The sequence below is a fragment of the Cnephaeus nilssonii genome, assembly GCF_951640355.1.
Source record: "Cnephaeus nilssonii genome assembly, chromosome: 11".
Lineage (NCBI taxonomy): Eukaryota > Metazoa > Chordata > Mammalia > Chiroptera > Vespertilionidae > Cnephaeus > Cnephaeus nilssonii.
The window spans coordinates 67894787-67917118 of record NC_137082.1 but is presented as its reverse complement, the minus strand read 5'-3'; the positions used below and the strand labels follow the sequence as shown (position 1 = coordinate 67917118).

Sequence of the window (22332 nt, the reverse complement as noted above, 5' to 3'; positions counted from 1 at the left end):
AGACTTGTAATCTTGGTCTTTTAATTTATTCTGTTTATATTTAACGTAATTGTTGCAATGTAATGTAAATGTGTATTAAGTTTAATACAATTATTGATAACTTTGAGTTTAAATTTATCACTTTATTTCTCTACTAGAGGCTCAGTGCACAAATTTGTGTACGGGTGGGGTCCGGCCAGCTGGCCTTCCCCGATCAGGCTGGCCGGGGGTGGGTAGGGGACGCAGGAGGTTGGCTGGCCCCGCTCCCAATGGTCAGGGGGCTGATCAGGGGCAGGGGGACTGATGGGGGCCGGGCTGGCCAGGGGGAGGGGCCGCAGGAGGTTGGCTGGTCGGCCCCACCCCCATCAGGCCGGTTGGCTGGCCGCAGTGCGCGTCATAGTGACCGGTCGTTCTGGTCACTTGGCTTTTATATATATAGATTTGTTCCATCTCTTCTATGTTTTTTCTCTACCTTCTTTTGGATTACTCAAGTATTTTTATTATTCTATTTTCTCCTCTATTAGCTTGTTAGTAGCCATTTTTAAATTATTGTCCTCTAGTTACCCTTAACATTATAGCATACATCCTTGGCAAATTTTTTACTATAAATTAGTACTTTTATCACATCCTGGAACATGCAAGGTCCTTAAAACAAGTTAACTTTGTTTATCCCTCTCCTACTCACATATTCACCTTTTTATGCAGTTCCCTATTCCTTGCAGAATTTTCATGCTCCCAGAACATTGTTTTGTAGTGTAGGTCTTCTGGTGGCAAATAATCTTAATATTGGCTTGTTTCACTTTTGAAGGATTTTCTTGCTGGCATAAAATTCTACATTGGCAGGTGAGATTCCTTTTTTTTTTTTTTTTTTTCCTGATAGTCATCATTTCTATTGAGACGTCTTATTTCTCCTTCTTTATAGGTAACCTGTATTTTATTTCCCCTCTGGTTGCTTTTAAGATTAATATGTTTTCACACATGTGCAGTTTGACTACTATATACGTATATGCCCAGGAGTGTTTTCTCTTTGTTTATTCTGCTTGGGAGGCACAGAACTTTTTCATTCCATGAGCTTGATATCTCTCATCTGTCTTGGAAATGTTTCTGTCAGTTTTTCATTAAATATAGTTTCTGACTTGTTCTCTCTCTCCTGTCCTTCTATAGCCTCTATCACATGTATGTTAGACCTTTTCTCCATGTCCCATGTTGCTTTTATGTTTTTTTTAACCTATTTTCCAACCTTCTTTCTGAGATTTGTCTACTGACTTACCTTCCAGTTCATTTAGTTTTTCTTCTGCTATATCTAATCTGTGGTTCAACTACTCTATTGAGTTCTGAATTTCAGTTATTGTATTTTTCAGTTTTAGAATTTCCATTTGATTTTTTTAAAGATTTTAGTTCTCTAGTGGCATTCTATACCTTAAATCTATTTTCTTGATTATATTATCAAAGTTGATGGAGAATCCATATTTGATAATCCCCATATCTGAATTTTATATGGATTTAGATTTTTGTCTTTGTTATCATTTCATCTTATATCCTTGCATGCCTGGTGATTTTTATTACATGCTAAACATTGTGTATAAAAATTATGGTGACTTTGGAAAATGACATCTTCTCCAAAAGGAAAATTACTTTTCTTCTGGTGGGTGGTGATAGTAGGAGGCAAATCACTTTGATCCAGTAAGGGATTAAGATGACTCAAGGCAGGCTCTATTTGGTGTGCCCTTGCTCCAAGACAATAACCCTTCAGGGGTGTCAATTAAAAGCCTGGTGTATATTAAACTATAATTAAAAAATAAAATTTTAAAAAATTAAAAGTAAAAGCTTGGTGTGTTTACCAAGGCCTCTCATCCTTAATGGGCCATGAACTCCAAAATATGCCTTTGCCAAAAGCTCTGCTTCATTTCTTGCCTTCTTAGCTACCCCTTTCTGTTTGACTTCTCTGGATCTCACCCCACCCAGCTTAGGTATCAGCAAATGCCTCAAAGGTAGTGACTGTCAACAATATTAGGCTCACTTCTCTATTGTTCTCATTTCTCTAGGATATTTGCTAACTGCCATAGTTCAATGCCAATTTTTGTCTCCCCAGCCCAATGAGACTGGAAAACTCTAAACCCTTACTTTCGTCCTCTGTGCTTATAAATTGGCAAATGTCTTGCAAGGAAAAGTGGTAGAGGTCATACTTAACTCAGTTCATTTCTCATCTCTCTGGGGTCCTGGGCCCTCACACCCTGCCTTGATTGTCCTCTGGTGCCTTAAAACAATGTTTTGTGGCTTTTATTTTTTTTTATTGTGTAATGACATGAAACCAAAATAAAAACTATCCCAGAATATCTGAGGAGTAAATTCAGTTAGAGGGTTGAATACATATTAGGAAAAATGGCTTATTTTCATTTTCTCCAATATTGGAGGGAAATGCAACTTTAAATCATACTAAGTGGAAGACTTCAGATGAATTAAAGACTTAAATATGAAAAAATTCCATGTCAATAGTTAAAATGTAGACAAACTTTAATGTCCAAGTGTTAGGGAAAGAATTTTTACATTTAGGGGGGGGGGGGGTGGGAAGAACTTATTGGGCAAATATATGACATTTTTAATTTTATACAACACCATAAATAAAGAAAATGAAAGATTAAGGAAACTTATAGCATCTAAAACCATAGAATTCTAGATTCTACAAGGCACTTCAATAACCCAACAAGAAAACAAACAAAAAATCCAGTAGAAAAATGGGTAAGGATAAAAGATACAAATAGGCAGTTTTCCAAAACTCATATGCCCCATTATTAGGTTGAATATATGCTCAAACTCACTAGTAATCTTAGAAATGCAACTTAAAATAACTAAGGTACAATTTTCCACCCCTTCAGCGTGGCAAAAATTAGAAAGGTGGACAATGCCAGGTGTTAGCAAGAATTTATCAAACTACTGGGAGGGTAAGAGATCAACCAAAGGACTTGTATCTATGTATATGAGCATGACCAATGGACACAGACAATAGGGGGGTGGGGCATGTGGTGGGAGGCGGGAGCGCGCAGGGAGAGGTCAATGGGGGGGGGGGGGAAGGAGACTTATGTAATACTTTAAACAATAAAGAATTTAAAAAAAAAGAATTTATGAAACTAGAATGCTTATGCACTTCTGGTGAGAATCTAGATTAATACAGGAATTATGAAGAGCAGTCTGCTAGTACATGTATATATATATGTAAAGAATATATGTGTTTATACATAAATATGTTTTATGATTTTATTATGTTTTATATTTTTTAAATATTTATTATATTCAAATGAAGATGTTCATTGCAGCATTGTTTATGATGGCTGAGAGATGAAGGCTTCCTACATGTTCACCATTAGGGCAATGCATAAATAAATAGAGCGGGTGCACAGTATGGACTTCTAGCCACAAGCTAGAGAATCATCCAGCAATATGTATCCATTTTAAAATCATAGTGCCGACTGGGGGTGAAGTCTAATAAACAGAACGAGATCTCGAAGACAACACTATTCATGTAAATTAAAACACGTCTGTCACACATAAAACAACATGACATCATTTAAGAAGACACATTTAATACATTAGAGTTATTATGTAGGACGAATTGGAAACATGAGGATAAACAGGATTTTTTTAAAAATCTTGTTGAAAGAAGCTAATCACTCAATTCTAGATTTCCTCCCTCCCTTCCTCCCAGTCCCTCTCCTCCTCCACGCCTTCCTTCTTCCTATCCCCACAGGTGTCAATCAGATGACAGAATGAATAAGATTCTGTGTCAAGTGCTGTTGGGAAAATACAGATGATTTCCATGTTGCTTGGCCTGCAAGGATATTAGGCAAGGGGTGAAGACACCAAAAGCTTTAGCAGCAATACTCTGTCCCAGAGTTAAAACTCACAAACACATTCCTGCTCTGCTGTAATGTCAACAAATGCTGTTTGGATGTGCTAAGAGCTCTTGAGGATGACAGCAACACTCAGTAAAATAAATAAGCTATGTGACTGAGGCCAGAAGTCACATTGCTATTTCTTTTCTTGTCAGGCTTTCCTGATGGGTTTCAAATGCAAATGCCTATAGAGACCAGGAGGAAATATAAAAGGAAAAGGAGGGTCAAATGTAAGACACTAGGGAGGGGTGGAGACTGTGGCAAACTGGAGCCCATAGGCCTTCACTAAGTTGGTCTGCCACTACTCAACTTCAGCTAATTGTTGTCATGCAGAAATGTGGCACTATTCTTCCATTTTCAAGAGAAGCTGAAAATCTAGGTTTCTGTATGAAATTGCTTTACTTTAAAATATTGGCAATGACTTTTAAACCCTGAGCATGCAGAGAGAGAATTCATTTTGTTTTTAACTGGATTTGGTCCTTTAGCTAACAATTTGCTGCCTCTAATACCCATACTCATAGCATCTGGATATTTAGAGACCAGTGCTATTTTTTTACATCATTGTTTATTTTTTAACCCTGAATAACCTTTATGCAAAAGGATGAAGGGAATGAGTTTAGATAAAATGCAAATTCCTGGCACCTACAGTCAGACAATAGGTTCAACGTCTGCTATTTGCTGAGCTCCATACAACATGTTTGAAGTATTCAAAGAACGAGACTCCTAGGCCTCTCTCCTGGAGTGTCTGTGGCATTCGGGGAACAAGAAAACAGGCACACAGCATACATGCATACCTGGGAACATTTAGGAACTAAATGTGTATCCGCTAATATAAAGACATAAGCAGTAGAAGCTGATTTGTGTGGAATTCTTTTATCAGATTAAAAAGTATATATAAAATATGATAAGTCCTAGAATAACTGATTTATTTCTTTTTTTTTTAATTAAGTGTTTCAGCCCTGGCCAGTGTTGGTTGAACATTGTCCATGCACCGAAAGGTCACCAAGTCGATTCCCCGTCAGGGCACATGCCTAGGTCGCTGGTTCAATCCCTGGTTGGAGTGTGCACAGAAGGCAACCAATCAATGTCTCTCTCTCTCCCTCTCCATTCCTCTCTCTGTAAAATCAATAAAAACATTTTTTTTAAATTAAGTGTTTCAGGCACACAAAGATGCCAGGTAGCAGAGGTAACCAGGTAACAGAGGATAATAGTAGTATGCCCATCACCCTGTTTACAAACTAAAACTGGGCTGGTAAATATTTTCTGGCAGATACTAAATATTTGTGGGTCTCTACCACAATTACTCCGAAGTTGCAGCATGAAAGTGGTCATGGACAATTGGGAGCTGTGCTCCAAAAGACTTTATTTATGGACACTGAAATTTGAATTTTATATAATTTTCACATCCTGAAATGTTATTCTTCTTTTGAATGTTTTCAACCATTTAAAAATGTAAAAGTAATCCTTAGTTCATGGGTTACACAAAACAGATGGCAGGCTGGATTTTGATGGGCCACAGTCAGTGTCAACTCCTGAACGAAAATGTCACACACACAGTTGACACTCCCAAGGTACCACTTCCCAAATTGCCCCACCCCTCCTACTATTCCTGGAGTTAACCATTGTCCTGAAATTGGTGTTTATTGTTCCTATACATGCTGTTATATTTTTATTGCATGTGTCTGTATCTTTAAACAGTATATAATATTGGTTTGTATATTTTGCACCTCATAGAAGTAGTATCACACCTTGGGTACCCTCCTACCTCTTTGCTCAGTACTTTGCCTGGCAATCCGTCTGTTGTGCTATGTGGAGCTTCATTCAGCCTTTTGCACAGCTGTATTGTATTCCATTGTGTGAGCATGTTGCCTGGTTATTCATGGGCATTTAGGTTGCCACTGCTAAGTCCTTTCTTTACATGTATCATCTCTTTCCATCTCACCATGACCTCATCAAGGAGGTACTTTGATAATCCTCACTGTCCAGGTGAGAACACTTTTGACTTAAAGCAATTTGGTCACTTGCTCTGGCTAGGGAGTAGTGACGCTAGAATTTGAACCCACAACCTTTTCATGAAGAAATCTGAGTTCATAACCACTTCGCCTTCAGTCAGTACGTGTTTATTAACACAATGATATCGGATCCTGACCTTGGATACGGATGTGCAGTCAGTAAACTTAGCCTTTCTCTGAGGACAACTTGAATCAGCGCCAAACGTTGCTGGTTGTAGTTGAGTCCTTTGCTAACTGCCATGTACAATGTTGTGCTCATGAACCGGAAACCTCATTTCCTAACCACAGTGGGTAGGAATTTGGGAGGAATAAGTACTGACATAGTGCAAGGGTTGGAAAAGTTTTCAATCAAACAGCCCAGGAGACTTGTCCCTGCCTCTGTTCACATTTTATCAAAATTGTGAGTAATTCAGGAGCTAGTGTATTCTTTCTGGGGAGGGACCACAGTGATGGGCTGTGAGTTTTGCTGCCTAGAGCAGTGGTCGGCAAACCGCGGCTCGCGAGCCACATGCGGCTCTTTGGCCCTTTGAGTGTGGCTCTTCCACAAAATACCACGGCCTGGGCGAGTCTATTTTGAAGAAGTGGCGTTAAAAGAAGTTTAAGTTTAAAAAATTGGGCTCTCAAAAGAAATTTCGATTGTTGTACTGTTGATATTTGGCTCTGTTGACTAAGGAGTTTGCCGACCGCTGTCCTAGAGGGACTTAAATATCAGTGATGCGTTCGGATCCTTTCTCCATCTGAGCAGGTCACACTGTGGAATACCATATCCGTTTCCCCTCTTAACTACAGTCAACTCGGACTTCTCCCCACGCCTCTGGCTTTGAGGAATCTAAATTCAATCACTCTCTCCCTACCATTTCTCCCTTCCTCTCCCGAGAAGTCTCCCTGGCTCACTCCAGCTCATTCACATGACATTTGAAAGAGACCAAGCTATAATTTTTCAAATGGCAAAATATAGTAGGAAGGAGGGGAAAGTTTTAATCAAGTGGGCGTATTCTCCCGAGGGGAGCAAGTACTTCATTTCAATGCCTCATTTCCCTCTGATGAAAAGTTTAGTGAATTTTTATTATGTAGAATTTATAAGACGGCTGGGTGTAGGTAATCAGCTTTCATATTTATACTCTTAGGGAAAGAAAGAGAAATCATTAGTAAGCATGCATAATTGATGAATAAATTACATTTCCCTTTGTTTTCTTTCAGGTACAAGGAAATGCTAGAACTAGTGCTCTCACCCAGTCTTACTGTAAACAGCACCTGTGTGGGTAAACTGAAGCTCACTGCTGACGCCGATGTCCGGACTCTGAGTGGCGCAGAAGGTAGGCCTCCTGGCATGAGCTGTGGTGGGCCCGAGGTGGTCCCTGCCCACCCGGCGGAATATAGTAAGGGGCTATCGGACTTAGACACCCATCCTTTCGAAAGTACCATCGTTATAACAATTTCTCCTCCGGTCATTTAGATTGTTGCCTCTGGACCAAAACTTTAGCGTACGTTGCTGACAATTCTGTCTAGTCATTGGCGGGGGAAAGTGTGCTCGTTCGTGCTCTGAACTTCCTGTCTTGGTCTCCAATTCCAAGAATTGCCGACACCTCCCCAGATGTAGCCAGTTTCGGGTGTGTTCCAGGGCCGGCCTGGTCTCCGCTCTGTCCCTCCGCGCCCTCCAGCCCTGTGGCATCCAAGTGGGCGTCTTGTCTAAAGGGGGTTGGTGTTGGGACAAGAACCCGTCCACCTTTTGCTTTCGGGTCGGGTTGAAGTCAAGGAAGCCGAGGAGAGTTACGCTGTTTTTTAAAATTATTGGCAAATGATGCAGCCAGACGAGTTTTCACTAGAACAATTCCAGCTATTGTTTGCTTGTTTGGGATCTGTCAGCCTTCCTGGCAGGGCTGGAGTTAACAAAAGGCATTAAGCTATTCTGTTTACCATTGGGCTTAACCCTTTATCGGGCCAGCTGTGGGATTCGCTGCCTGTACTCTGGGACCCCCGGCTGTCTCTCCTTCACCATCTGGGTTTGATGCCAGCTCATGGGGCACAAATGCTATGTAACTGTCGTGGAAAAGCAGATGTGTCTCTAGTTGTAATGTAACGTCACAAGGAATTTGCTTTTAAGCAACTCCAGGCTTCTGGGAGTCATGATTGATGTCACCAAGATTATGACATTTCCTTTGCATGCCGGTGATGAAGCTGGAACAGCCCTCCTCTGAGTGCCACCAACAGGGGCTGGGCTCCCAGGCCCAAACCGCAGGGCAGAGAACACCACCTCGCTCTCCCTGGCACTTAGGAGCGTGCGTGTAAAGCCCTTGGGCTCTTACAGAATTTGAGAAGATGTATTGAGCCCCATTCAAAGTCAGTCATCCTTTTCTTTCTATGGATGGAGGCACAAGTTACCTTAAGACCGTCTTCATGTCAGAGCCAGCAGAGATGGGACAAGGCATAGGCTGCTAGTAAGGAAGACCCAAGTCTGAGTCCCAGCTCTACTGCCAACCCGCCCGATGGTCTTGGACAAATTATTGAGCTTTTCTGTGCCTCAGTTTTCTCAATTTTCTGTCAAATGGGAGCATAATCATGACCCACTTCACAGGGTGCTTACTGCAAGATTAAATGAAGTAATATTATACAAAGTGCCTGGCCCTGCTTGGGGGCATGGTATAATGGCTTAACTTATTATTCCATCGTCATTGTCCTCTGACTCCAATAATCGCAGTTCGTTCAAAGCCACGGTTGCAGGTTGCAAACTGGCAGCTCACCGCCCAGGCTGACCTTCAGGCATGCTGCTTTTTTTTTTTTTTTAAACACCGTGTTTTAAATAAAAGTTCTAAAAATTGGGGCAGTTCAGAGGAAAATCTGGATTTCCAGTTTCTCTTGAAATGCTGGCTGCCACAGTGGGAGCCTGGGGCAGTTGTCCCACAGGTGAGTCCCTACCTGGTGTCTTTAACTTTTGTGAGCACATACTCTGTGCTCAGAGCAATGTAAATCGATTAATTCTCCTCCTCTTCTGTCACCATTGGAGCGAACACTGGGCCGTGTGCCCGACGTTAATGTCTGAACGCACTCAGTCCCCACAACTCTGAGAGGTGGAGGCTTACTAACCTCCCTTTACACAAGAGGAAACTGCAGCACGGGGCCGTGATGCAGCTTGGTCAGAGGGCGCAGCTTAGCGACGGCCACAATGGAACCTGGGTAGTCTGACTCCGAAGTCCGTTCCGTCAGGAGTACACTGACGGTTCCTCATGTAATAGCACTCTCCTGTTAGGCTAGGATCCCGCTTTTCAGGTGCGGACGCTGAGGCATGGTGAAGTTAAGTAACCAGCTTAAAGTCGCACAGGTAGTGGCAGGGCCAGGAATCAAACCCAGGCACTTCGACTCCAGAGTCCCCACTTCTTCACTCAGTCGTTGATTTATTTTTTTATTTTTTCTCTTATGATCAGTGCTGCCGGGGTGTCCCATGCAGGCTGCTATTTGCACAAGTGCACGGTTTCTCGGGAAGACGCTGAGAGGTGGATCTGCAGCCTCACAGGGCTCCCTGCCCCTTCCGTTCTGCATTACAAACGCCCCCTTATCCAGCATCGCCTCTGCCTCCTGAGTCCCTCCACAGACACAGTTGGTAGTTTCTCTCTCTCTTCTTTTTTTTTTTTATATTTTTATTGATTTCAGAAAGGAAGGGAGAGGGAAAAGAGAGATAGAAACATCAATGATGAGAGGGAATCATTGATCGGCTGCCTCCTACACACCGCCTACTGGGGGTTGAGCCCACAACCCTAGGCATGTGCCCTTGACTGGAATCGAACCCAGGACCCTCTATCCACTGAGCCAAACCAGCTAGGGCGGTAGTTTCTCTTTTGTTCCTTTACTCCTCTAATCACATAGTCAACAGATTGTTTGATGCACCTATTGAGTACGAGGCACTAGGACTGGTGGGGATCTGATGCTGCCCACTGCCCACCTTCAGGGGTGACCATCTCTCTGCTCCCAGGGGTCCCTGCACATCACGTCCTACAGGGTGTGGGCTCAGCCCGGCCACCTGTGTATCCCAGCCCTGCCCTCAGCTCACTATGTGAACCTGGGCAAATGTCTACCCCATTCTGAGGCTCAGCCACCTGTCTAGATAATGAAAGTTTGTTCAGTAAATTGTCCCCAAATGCCTGCCATGGATCAGGGCCTGGAATAAGTTCTGGGAATATAATAGTGAACAAGACAGACAAGTCCCTGCTCCCAGAGCTTATGTTCTAGTGAAGGGGCAGGTACTGAATTTTTAAACAAATAAGGGGTTTCAGATGGTGGTGGTTTCTATGGAAGGTAAAGCTGGACTGTGGTAGAGAGTGGCCTGCATGTGGGCCAGTGGTTAGAAAGGCTTCTCGTGATGTTAAAGGCTTTGCAGAATGCTGGCCGCTTAGAAAACACTCAGCAGAGATGAGCTGTGTCTCCCCCTCTTTAATGTGCCGAGAATCACCTGGGGACCTTGTTGAACCGCAGATTCTGATCCAGCCCAAGAGTCTGCATTTCTAACAAGCTCCCAGGTGATGCCTACGCTCTGGTCCACCCGCCCTCTGGGTAGCAAGGTACTAGCTGGTGGTTCTCAAATCCTCTTGTGTATCAAATCACCTTGGAAGTTCTGTTAGCACACAGATCAAAGAGCCCCACCCCTACCATTTCTGATTCTATAAAGGTTTGGGCGGGGACTCTGAGAATGTGCATTTCTAACAAGTCCCAGGTAAGCTGATGCTGCTGGTCCAGTGACCAAACTCTAAGGACCAGGTTCCAGTGCTGGTTTTAAATCTGGCTGCACATTGGAGTCTCTTGGAAAGTAAAAAGAAAAAAAAGATAATTAATGCTAATATCCAGATCCCACCCTCAGAGAGTCTAATTGGTCAGAAGTGTGACCTAGACAATAGGATTTTTTAAAGCTCTCCGAATGAGTTTATTGTGCACCCAGGGTTGGGAACTATTGTTCTAGATGCTAAATTCCTTCAAGACAAAGACAATTTTTAATTTAAATGTATGTATTTACATTTCTGTTCCAAATGAGTACATAGCTCAGTGCCTGGCTCATGGTAGATGCCCCAAAATTATTTATGGGTTGGGGGGTGCATAGATAGATGAGTGGAAGATGGTGGATGGGTGGATGGATGGATAGATAGGTGGATAAATGAGTGGGTGGATGGATGGATAAATGAGTAGATGGGTGGAAATTGGATGGATTGATGGATGGAGGGATGGGCAGGTGGATGGATGGGCAGTTGGATGAATACAGAGCAGTCTTGAAGAATCACAGATAACTTCAGGTTGATATTGGCTTTGAACCCTTAGTAAAGTTTCCTTTACTTCCCCAACCTCATTTTCCAGGTGTGTAAAGTACAGATAATATAACTTCCTCATTGGATTGTTGTGGGAATAAAAGAGATAAGAGCCATGCAATCCTTTAGCACAGTGCCTGACCTGTTGGAACCACTCGAGAAATATTAGCTATCCTTCATACCATTCAAGGGAAATTTGGATTTGAATCGTATCCCATCTTCTGGAAGGAGGGCGGCGGGGATGTTACAGAACTAAGGAAGTAAAGTTGAATAGAGAAAATTTTTTCTTTTAAAATGCAGATACAGCCCAGTCAGTGTGGCTCAGTGGTTGAGTGTTGACCTATGACCAGGAGATCATGGTTTGATTCCCGGTCAGGGCACATGCCCAGGTTGCGGGCTCCATCTCCAGTGAGGGGCAGGAGACAGCCAATCAATGATTCTTTCTCATCATTGAGGTTTCTCTCTCTCTCTCCCTTCCTTTCTGAATTCGATAAAAATATATTTTTTAAAAATACAGGTACATTTTGCAAAAGCCAAGGCTATAATCCCTTTAAGTGTTTCCTTGGAGAGCCGAAACCACCACCCTATGGAACAAGCTGGGCTGTCATCTTCTCTCAGACTTCCTGCAACTCAACTCCTCTGCCCTGGGCCTGGCAAGGTCTGATTGTGAGTTTCAGTCTCACCGGTTCCAGCCTGGGGCTGGCAGGCTTTGTGCATTCCACCCAAGCCCGATTGAGCTGCTCAGAGCTTTGCACAGGTCCTCACCTGGGCAGCCACAGGTCACCTTCACCTTTCCCATCTCTATCTCAGCTGGCTTCCTGGGTGAGTTGGCACCCAGAATGACCCCTGCTGGCACAGAACAGAATTAGTTTAGTGTTAAGGAAATTACCAATCCCCTCTTTTTTAAAAAGGGCACTGAAGTATTATGAATTACCTAATGCCCTCCATGGGTAAAGGACTTTCACTTACGGTGGCATCTCACAAACTTCACACGTTCTCAAGCCACTTTCTCTGCCATATATTCATACTGTCACTTGCTTACTCATTTTTCTTTATAACAACTCCCTTTCAATAAATTCATTTTAAAAGGATGACTTAAGGCCAGTTCCAGAAATGAAAAGTTACAACTCTGATAGACTTGTTATGATTCTCGTACTCATTAAAATAAGACTGTGATGATTTAAATAGAAAAAGGTGTATATGAATAGCCGCTCAAATCCCCACACTCTGGGATCCTCTGGCTTCATGCCTTTCAGTCCTCAGGAACAGCCCCGAGATGGACAAATGACTTCTTCACTGTCACATGGTCACTCAATGCAAGTCAAAGTTGGGGTGCTCACTTCTGAACTCCTAATACAGTGCTCCCTCCTACTGTCCCTGGCCCTGGCCCGGGAACAGTTTATACCACCCACATGAGGGAAATGAGCTGATACAGTTATAGACATGCACCTTTTATGGCAAAGACCTGCTTCCGAACATCTCACTAGAAATTATCTCATCTCTTGGAGATCAGTTAGAAGCAGCCCCTGGGGGCCAGTTAGACATCTTAATAGTGGTTGCTGCTTTCAGAATCATTAGCTTCTTAATCCTCCCAGTGAGAAGTAAAAAAAAAAAAAAAAAGTGTGAACATTCAAATTGGGCTCCTGGATTTAAATGGCTTAAGCGAGGGCCCCAGGAGACTGGAAAGCTAATAATAGCTGCTGCATGTTGAGCAGTTACCATTTGGTAGGTACGTGCCTGTGTAATCTTTGCAGCAGCTGTGCGGGAGTGAGATGTTGCCCCATTTTGCAGATGTAGAAACCGAGGCTGAGAGAGAAGGTCACAGGCATAAAGGCACGCAGTTTTATTGAAGCAGAATAGGATTTGAATTTGGATCCGACCCCTTCTTGCCCACATGCTTTCTTCAGAAGGAATATTAAGTTAACAAATGCTGAGATTTGGATTGCAGATCTAGCCCACAGTAGGTGCATAATAAACATTCGTTGAGTGCGAATGAATGAACAATGTGGGCAAGTTACTTCACACAATCACATACACACACAGTCACACATAAGTGTGCACTTACACACACAGACCCCAGATTTAGTTTCCTCATATTAAAGTGGGATCTTGACTTTGCTCATTTATATTACCTTCTTGGTCCCAATATGCATTTGAGTTTGTAACTTCAGGAATGGAGATTTATTTTTATTAACCCAGAATTGTGATACCTTTTTGTAATTTGCAGTTCTTTATTAGCTCATGGTCTAGACCAGTGGTCGGCAAACTCATTAGTCAACAGAGCCAAATATCAACAGTACAACGATTGAAATTTCTTTTGAGAGCCAAATTTTTTAAACTTAAACTTCTTCTAACGCCACTTCTTCAAAATAGACTCGCCCAGGCCGAAAACTGACTTCTGCGCATGGGCCACAAAGTTTCAATCGCACTGTACGTGCGTGCCTGCACGTGGTATTTTGTGGAAGAGCCACACTCAAGGGGCCAAAGAGCCGCATGTGGCTCACGAGCCGCAGTTTGCCGACCACTCGTCTAGACTCTTCTACTGAGAGTGTGGCTCCTGGGCCTGCTGTGTCGGCAGCACCTGGGAGCTTCCTTGCCCTGCAGACCTGTAGTCTGCATTTTAGCAAGACCCCCCAGGCCAGTGCTGTGCCATTAAGGTTCCAGGTGCAATGCTCTACACCATCCACTTTCCGCCTTGTACCTTGTTATAATTATAATGAAGTACTTATTGATGTAATTTGTGTTTGCCACCCATCTCTCTGCTCAGCAGGAGGGTTCATGAGGGCAGGACCCTGACTGCTTTTGTTCACTACTGGAACCCCATTCTTAGCATAAGCCTGGCACCTGGTGGGCAATGAATGAATGAATGAGTTCATCCCAGAGGCTCTGCCCATCTGTTGAGCTCATCCTTCTCCCTTCACCCATGGGAAGCTGGGGAGGAGGAGCAGGCTTAGAGTTTTAAATTCAGAAGTAAATGGAAGAGGCTCTCTGCCCCTCTCCACTTGAGAGCTGCCTGCCCCATTTAATGTGCCAGCCACTCCCTCTGAGACACATGGTGAAGCCTGGAGTCAACAGATGTGGTTCTGGTGAGTCAGCCACCAAGGCTGCTTCCACCACTGGCAACGTGGATAGGAGTTGCCATCAATGACTCCTCCCTTGACCTCACCCTCGCCCATCATGGCAAGTTCAGTGACACTGACAAGGTTAAGAGCAGGAAGTTGTGATCACTAGGAAGTCCATCTCCATCTACCAGGCACCAGACCCCACAAATATCAAAGGAGCTGCTGCTGCTGAATGTGGTTGTCGTCACCACCCCAAAGATGCCTGGGGCTCACTTGAAGAGAGGAGTCAGAGGCTTATCTGGCCCTTGTGTTCACAGCCCCATGTATATGATGGGGTGACCATGAGCAGTGTGACCACTCCCCTAGATTGCCAGAATGCTTGCCTGTAGGGAGGGGCTATAGGGCCAAGAATCGGACTGACCTATGGCAGGGCCACAAACAAGTCCCAGCTTGGAGGGCAGAGCTCTGGTAGCATAATTAAGCTTGACCTTCTAGTCCTCCCTAGTTCCTTCCTAGGTAGCTAATGGGCTGTGGGAGGTGCAGCAAGTGCTGCCAAAACAAGGGGAAACTCACAAGAACATTGTAAACATGTTGACCACTCCCCTTGTTTTGCTTTGTGTGCTCTAACTGTAAAATAAAGCTTCGGCTTGCAGGCTGGGTCACTATGTCCTCATCCAGGCACAATGATCCCACCTAGCCCCAGCTGTATTCTCTTGTCTGTCTTCTTTAATCTTTCACCGCCCCTCCTCAGGCTCATCGAACCTGGCCATGCTGGCGCAGCACACTTGCCCCCCTCACACCCTCCGCCAGGGTCTGTAACACTTTGGCATCGTGGAGAGACTCGTTACCACATCCCACACCATCTTTACACTTCCCGAATGCCTGTGTCTGGCATGCACAGTTTTCCCGGGGCTGCCAGGGTGGGGATGGGAGAGGGTTACACAGCAGGAGAGGGAGGAAGGCAGATCTCTCTACAGTTCAGCGGAACAGAGGAAGCCGAGTGAGGGGAACATGCAAATCATGGCAGAACGGTTGTGGGGCAAAGACTCTCGCTTCAGATTTATTGGCTGCCACGTTGATCCCAGCCCATAGGAATGTTTTCATAGATTCAGGTTTCTATGAATATTTACATATTTATTAAAGAAAACATATTAAAAATGTTTAATTCAGTAACTTATGTACCTAACACACTCAAATCATAGGCTTTTACCAATAATGAGACTGTGGATGCTTCAGAATGAGACAGTTCATTCTCTGGTCCTGGGGGAGGATGAGGAAGGAGATGTGGGAGGCCCTGCCCAGAGCAGTAAACCCGGAGTAGGGAAATTAGCATTGAATGAGCACCTACTGTGCGCCAGGGGCTTCCCTTGATATTAGCCTGCTCCAACTTTTCTTTTAATAGACACATAGTAAGAAATCTGTTTTTGACACTGCCATTCTGTACACACACACACACACACACACACACACACACACACAACATTCTCGTGTCTATAGCTGGAACAAAAGCTTCACACATTTCCTTATTACTATGAGTATTCCACACTGATATTGTCTCTTTTATTCTTTAATTCTAGTTGTAGCTCTCTAAATGGACTTCAGGACCCCACCCTCACCTCAGTTGTTTTTAACTCATAATTTAACTAATCTGGTGATTAGGATAAATGACCTGGCAGTGAAATAACCCTTGGGTTCAAGTCCCAGGTCCCATGCCCATAGGTTGTTTGGCTTGATTTGCATGTTCCCCTCACTCGCCAGTTCCTCCATCTGTACACTGGGGAGAATGCCATTGCCTGCCTTGTACTGTGTGAGGACTAAGTGAGATCATGCATACAGGCAGTGAACTCGGGGCCTGGCATGTAGTGAGCTTCTCAGTGGGTGAGAGCTGCTCTTAGTATGCTGACCATCACTGTGGGCTGCAGTGTCCTGGTTGCAAAGACCGACTCCAGAGCCAGACCACCCAGGTTCAGATCACAGATCTGCACCGTATGACCTGTGTGGCCTTGGGTGAGTAACTCCCTGTGCCTCCAGGTCTTCATCTGTAACAGGAGGATGTGACTCGAACCCTGCTCATGGGGTGATGATGAGGATTAAAATAATTAATCCAGATAACGTATTTAGAGGAGCGCTTGGCACATCACAAGACCTGGGTTGATGATGGATATCATCGTGACCTTCTCATTTAATTCTCACACATCCTTGTGAGATAAAGATTTCCCCCCGTTTCACAGGAGGAATTGAGGTCCAGAGACTCTAGGCAGCCTGCCCAAAGTCTCTGCTACTCGTGGTAGAGTTGGAATTTCCGGTTGGTCTTCTAGCCTCCAGCTCAGGGACTGGGAGAGGATCAGGCTCAGGCTCAGAGCCCACTGCCCTACACACCAAAGAGTGTGCATTGGCAGGTTGGGGCCATCAGTAGACATGAGATCTAGGATTTTCCAGGGCCTCACAGTGAGGACACTGAGTTGTGTTACGAAAGATGACATAGAGTTGAACTGTCTATTTGTAAAATTATCCTCTTGCAAACATCTCTCCTTGCTTAGTTCTAGCATCTTTCTGTCACCTCCTCTTATTGTCTCCCACTGATGGTTGTATGCTGTGTGCCCAGAGATATGGATGAGTCAGGAGCCCAGGCCACTGCCATCTCCCTGCTGCGTACCCTCGCTGGAGCCTAGGAGATGATCCGAGAGGTGCCTTCCCCTCAGTGCTGGGGCCAGCCCTACCTGAACCCCATGGGCTGAAACTGGGGAAGGAGGGGAGGAATATCAAAGTAATGTCACCGGAAGAAGGGAAATGGATATTGAGAGTCAGGAAACCAAGTTCAGGTCCTAGTTGTGCCGCTATCTAGTCATATGACCTGGTCAGGCACCTTCTTTCTGTCCCTGTGGCCTCAGTTTCTCCCTGTGCAATGGGTGGGAGGATGGATCCCACGCTGATGTTTTGAGGTGCTGTCATTCTCTGTAGTCCTTCCATCAGTGCTGGAGACAGAGCTCTCCCAGAAGGGGCTTTCAAGGAGAGTGCTAAGATGTGCCTCACGGGAGCTACTGTGGTTGAGAAGGTCCCAGGCAGCGACTCTCTAAGTTTCTCCCCACTTAAAGTGGCATCTGAAGCCACAACTGCTGTGGGACACCACTCTGGTCGCTAAAGCCATTCCACTTTGTCTTTCCCCCCCAGGCATTACCGCATCGGCCCTTCCACGTGTGTCCCAGCTCTTGGCAAGGTGAGTACCCTTGCCTTGGCTCTTTGCCTTGGCTCCTCACACCCTCTGCCTTTTTCTTTCTTGGAGGACAGATACCTAGAGCCAGACTCCCTGGGGAGGAATTGCAAGGCCAGCACGTACTAGCTGAGCGACCTGGAGCAAAGGACACGCCTCCCCGGGCCTCAGTCTCACCATCTGGAAAAGAGGGACAGTCATAATGCCTGTCCCATGAAATGAGCTAAAACGTAAAAAGCGCTTAGAAGGCGGCCCGGAACAGTGTTTTCAGTGTTGGCTGTTGTGGGTTTTTTTCATCTTTCTTTGTTCATTTTTCAGTTTTTCCTTTCTTTCTTCTCTCCTTTCCTATGCATAGACTCTTTCTCAATTCCTTCCTCCCTTCTTCCTTGTCTCTCTTTTTTCCTTTCCTCTTCCTTTCTCTCTCACTTCTTTCTCTCTCTCCCTCCTCTCTATGGGCTTCTCTCTCTCTCTCTCCCTCTCTATTTCTCTCTCTCTCTCCTTCCCTCTAACCCCCCCCCCCCCGATCCTTTTCTCTTTCCTTTCCTCTCTCCCTCCCTCACCCTCCTTCCTTTCATCCTTTCTGCTCCAACATTCACCCAACATGTTTCGGTACCAAATCCCATACACAGCCCAGGAGTCTTGGAGGTCCCTGCCTCGGAAGGCTTCCAATCCAGTGGGTAGACGGGCCAGTAAATCAGAAATCTCAACACTGCATGCCGGCCACAGAAACGCTCCACGGGAGATGTGTGCTGGGCAGAGGGAGCTCAGGGAGGGACCACAGCTTACCAGGGCCCTCAGTGACCTGCCCTGGGGAGCCCCCTGGGTTTGGCCTGTGGGATGGCCAGCAACTCCTTATCTGGACGTGCTCCTCCCTTGACAACCCTGGAGAAGCTATTTCTAAGGAGCATCTTTCCCAGCCTTCCTCTCCCTCCAGATGTTTTGGGGGTTGTTAGTAGCAACCAAGGTCTGTTAAATCTTCCTAGCTTATTTTCTGGCCTCAGGATTAGAGAGCTCCCTCATCTTTTCTCCGGGTTTTCATTTCAGCCCCAGTTTAATCCGAGTGGGGTAAATTGGTTTTGATGGGAAGCAGGAGTTGATCATCTCAGATTTCCACTTTCTAATTCTAAGGACAGATGTCCATTGGGAACATTTCCGATAAGGTTCACTGCTAGGGCCCAACCAACTGGATGCATTTCCAGGCACCTCCCAGAAAGAAAATATTGGCTGGTCAAACGCCTTCTCGTATTGGTTCTGGCGTCTCCAGTTCAAATGAGTTTCTTATACATTTTGGAACCACTTTCCCAACCCTCTATCACAGGAGTAATCAAAAAGAAAGGAAGACACGAGAACATCTTTTTATCATTCCATGAAGTATTGCATCCGTCTCACACCTGCCATGAGGCTTCCTATGTAGGAGGGACTCTGGAACCAAACAGGTTTTCTTTAAAGTGATTAACCAAAATAGAATTAGATACAGATTGGGGAATCTCATTAACATTTACTGGCAAGCATGCCGGTTAGAATAGTTAGATATGGGATGTCAAGTGCACATGGCTGTGGTGTCCAGGTGTGTAACTGAAGGGTGAAGGGGCATAGCGCAGTAATTAAGGCCATGGCCTCTGCCAGCAGGGTTCAAATTCTGTATCAGCTGTGGGTTCCTTTCGTACATTGCTTAGTCTCTCTTTGCCTGTTTTCTTACCTGGAAAATGGGGATATGATTCATCACTACCTCCAAGGGTTGTCACAGTTGTGAGGTTTAAATGAGCCAATTCACACAGTAATTCGGACAGTAGTGCCTGGCATGTGAAAGGCACGAGAATGGTTAGCTGTTTTCAGCATGAAGTGGTCCCAGGGGAGACTGTTGCTGACAGAGTGTGGTAGTTTGAAGAGGTGGCTGCTACTCAAATCCAGCTGATGGTGCTACACCAGAGTGCAGACTCAGCTTGTCAAAGCTTCTGCTTTGCAAGAGAAGTGGGTAATAAGGAGGAAGGGGAGAGAATCAAACCTCCTGGTTTTAAAATATTGGCAATGAATTCAAATAAATAACTACTGGCCAAAGAAATTATATCCATGGATGCATGGACTGCACATGGCCCCTGGGCCACCCTCTTGCCCCCTTCCTGTTAGAACAGCCCACCTTGACTTTATTTATTGCTGCTTCAACAAAGTATTGAGAGGCAACAAAGTTTCATGGCTCCAAGTGTAACTGTGGGCTCTGTAGTCAGATTCCGGAGTTTAAGTTCTAGATTTCCCACTTTCTAGCTGTGACTTCAGGTCTCTGAGCTTCAGTTTTCTCTTCTCTAAAATAAGAGGTATAAGACCCCCACCCACACCCAGAGAGTTGATATGAGCATATGATGAGATTTCATGCACGCATTGGGCCTCAGTGACAATTTCTAGCTGTGGTAAGCACTCAGTAATTGGTAGTAGTCATTTTATTACAGACTAGAGGCCCATTGCACAAGATTCATGCAATAGGCCTTCCTTTCCCTGGCTGCCAGCACTGGTTTTCCTCCGGCACCTGGGACCCAGGCCTTCACTCTGGCCGCTGCCTTCAGTCTTCACTCCAACTGGAGTGCTGCTCCTGTAGCTCCCTCCGCCCACCCCCCCCCCACCCTCCTCCTCATAGCAGGCGTCCCACCCCGCCCGGCCGCTTGGAGCCTGCATGCATGCTGCCCAGAGGCCCGGAGATGCTGGGGGGGCGTGGCTGCCTCCATCTTTGTCAGGTTAATTTTCATACTCACTCCTGATTGGCTGGTGGGTGTCGTGAAGTGACTGTCAATTTGCATATTTCTCTTTTATTAGTGTAGATGTCTTAGGAAGGAGCCCTTTAAACCCTAGCCCTTCATGGAACCTGTCACTCACCATGGAGTGCAGAATCCATTTGTGCTCTATGGTTGCAAGTAACAGAAATTGACTCCAGCTGATGTAAGCCCAAAGGGACTTTTTTTGAGGTTTCTGTACTCTTTTTTATTGAATTTATGGGGGTGACACTGGTTAATAAAATTACATAGGTTTCAGGTGTACAATTCTATAATACATCATCTGTATATTCTATTGTGTGTCCATGACCCCAAGTCAAGTCTCCTCCTGTCACCATTTATCCCCTTTACCCTCTTCTACCTCCCCCAACCCCTTTCCCTCTGGTAATCACCACACTCTTGTCTATGTCTATGAGGTTTGGTGGGGTTTCTTCACCATTTTTACCCAGTCCCCACAAACCCTCCCCCTCTGACAGCTGTTCTCTGTATCTATGAGTCTGTTCCTATTTTGTTTGTTTATTTTGTTCATTAGTTTCCACATATAACTGGAATCATATGGTACTTGTCTTTCTCTGACTGGCTTATTTCACACAACATAATGCTCTCCAGGTCCATCCATGCTGTCACAAAAAAAGGTGAGATTCCCTTCTTTTTTACGGCTGAGTAGTATTCCATTGTGTAAATGTGCCACAGCTTTTTTTATCCGCTTATTTACTGATGGATATTTGGGCTGCTTCCAAATCTTGGCTATTGTAAATAATATTGCAATCAATATGGGAGTGCATGTATTCTTTTTCAAATTAGTGCTTTAAGTTTCTTTAGAATTGCTGGGTCATAAGGCAGTTCCCTTTTTAATTTTTTGAGTTAACTCCATAACGCTTTCCATAGTGACTACACCAGTCTGCATTCCCAGCAAGAGTGCACCAGGGTTCCCTTTTCTCCACATCCTCAGCAGCACTTGTTTGTTCATTTATGGAAGTAGCCATTCTGACCGTTGTGAGATGATATCTCATTGTGGTTTTCATTTTCGTTTTTCTGATGGTTAGTGACATTGAGCATCTCTTCATATGTCTATTGGCCATCTGTTGTCCTCTTTGGAGGCATGTCTATTCAGATCCTTTGCCCATATTTTAATTAGATTGTTTTATTTTTAGTGTTGAATTTTATAAGTTCTTTATAAATTTTGGATATTAACCCCTCATCAGATGTATCATTGGCAAATATGATCTTCCATTCAGTGGGTTGTCTTTTCATTTTGTTGATGGTTTCCTTTGCTGTGCAAAAACTTTGTTAGTTTGATGTAGTTCCATTTGTTTTGGTTTTTTCTTTTGTTTCCCTTACCCAAGGAGATATAGCAGAAAAAATATTGCTATGAGTAATGTTCAAAATTTTACTGTCTGTTTTCTTCTGGGATTTTTATGGTTGTAAGTCTAACATTTAAGTCTCTAATTCATTTTGAATTTATTCTCATGTGTGGTATAAGAAGGTGGTCTAGTTTCATTTTATGCATGTATCTGTCCTATTTTTCCAATATCATTTTTTAAATATTTTTATTGATTTCAGAGAGTAAAGGAGAGAGAGAGATAGAAACATCAATGATGAGAGAGAATCATCGATAGCTGCCTCGTGCACGCCCCCTACTAGGGATCAAGCCCACAACCTGGGCATATGCCCCTGACCGGAATTGAACCCAGGACCCTTCAGTCCCCAGGCCAACGCTCTATCCACTGAGCCAAACCAGCTAGGGCGCCAATATAATTTATTGAATAAACTATTTTTACCCTATTGTATGTTGTTGCCTCTTTTGTCAAATATTTATTGACCATTAAAGGTCTGGGTTTATTTCTGGGCCCTCTATTCTGTTCCATTGATGTATATTTCTGTTTTTATGCCAGAACCATGCGGTTTTGATTGGCCTTCTAGTATAGTTTGATATCCAGTAACATGATTCCACCAACTTTATTTTTCTTTCTCAAGATTGCTGAGACTATTATGGGGTCTTTAATATAAATTTTTGGAACATTTGTTCTAGTTCTTTGAAATATGCATTGGTAGGAATTGCTTTGAATCTGTCGGTTATTTTGGGTAGTGTGGACATTTTAATGATGTTAATTCTTCCTATCCATGA

The 22332-nt window shown here is 44.3% G+C and overlaps 1 protein-coding gene across 3 annotated transcripts in view; it reads left to right on the top strand.

The window, feature by feature from the left end:
- Positions 1 to 7088: 7088 nt before the first annotated feature.
- The window catches only part of EYA2 (EYA transcriptional coactivator and phosphatase 2), a gene marked incomplete at its 5' end in the record, with an annotated part of 144635 nt that continues 129391 nt past the window's right edge, over positions 7089 to 22332 (top strand). The window contains 2 exons of one of the 3 annotated variants that reach the window (XM_079783315.1): positions 7089 to 7197; positions 17403 to 17448. In XM_079783315.1, the coding sequence (XP_079639441.1) occupies positions 7092 to 7197; positions 17403 to 17448 (152 nt within the window). Of the gene's footprint in view, positions 7233 to 17402; positions 17449 to 22332 lie in introns of all 3 variants that reach the window. The other 2 variants (XM_079783313.1, XM_079783314.1) reach the window with 2 other exon arrangements.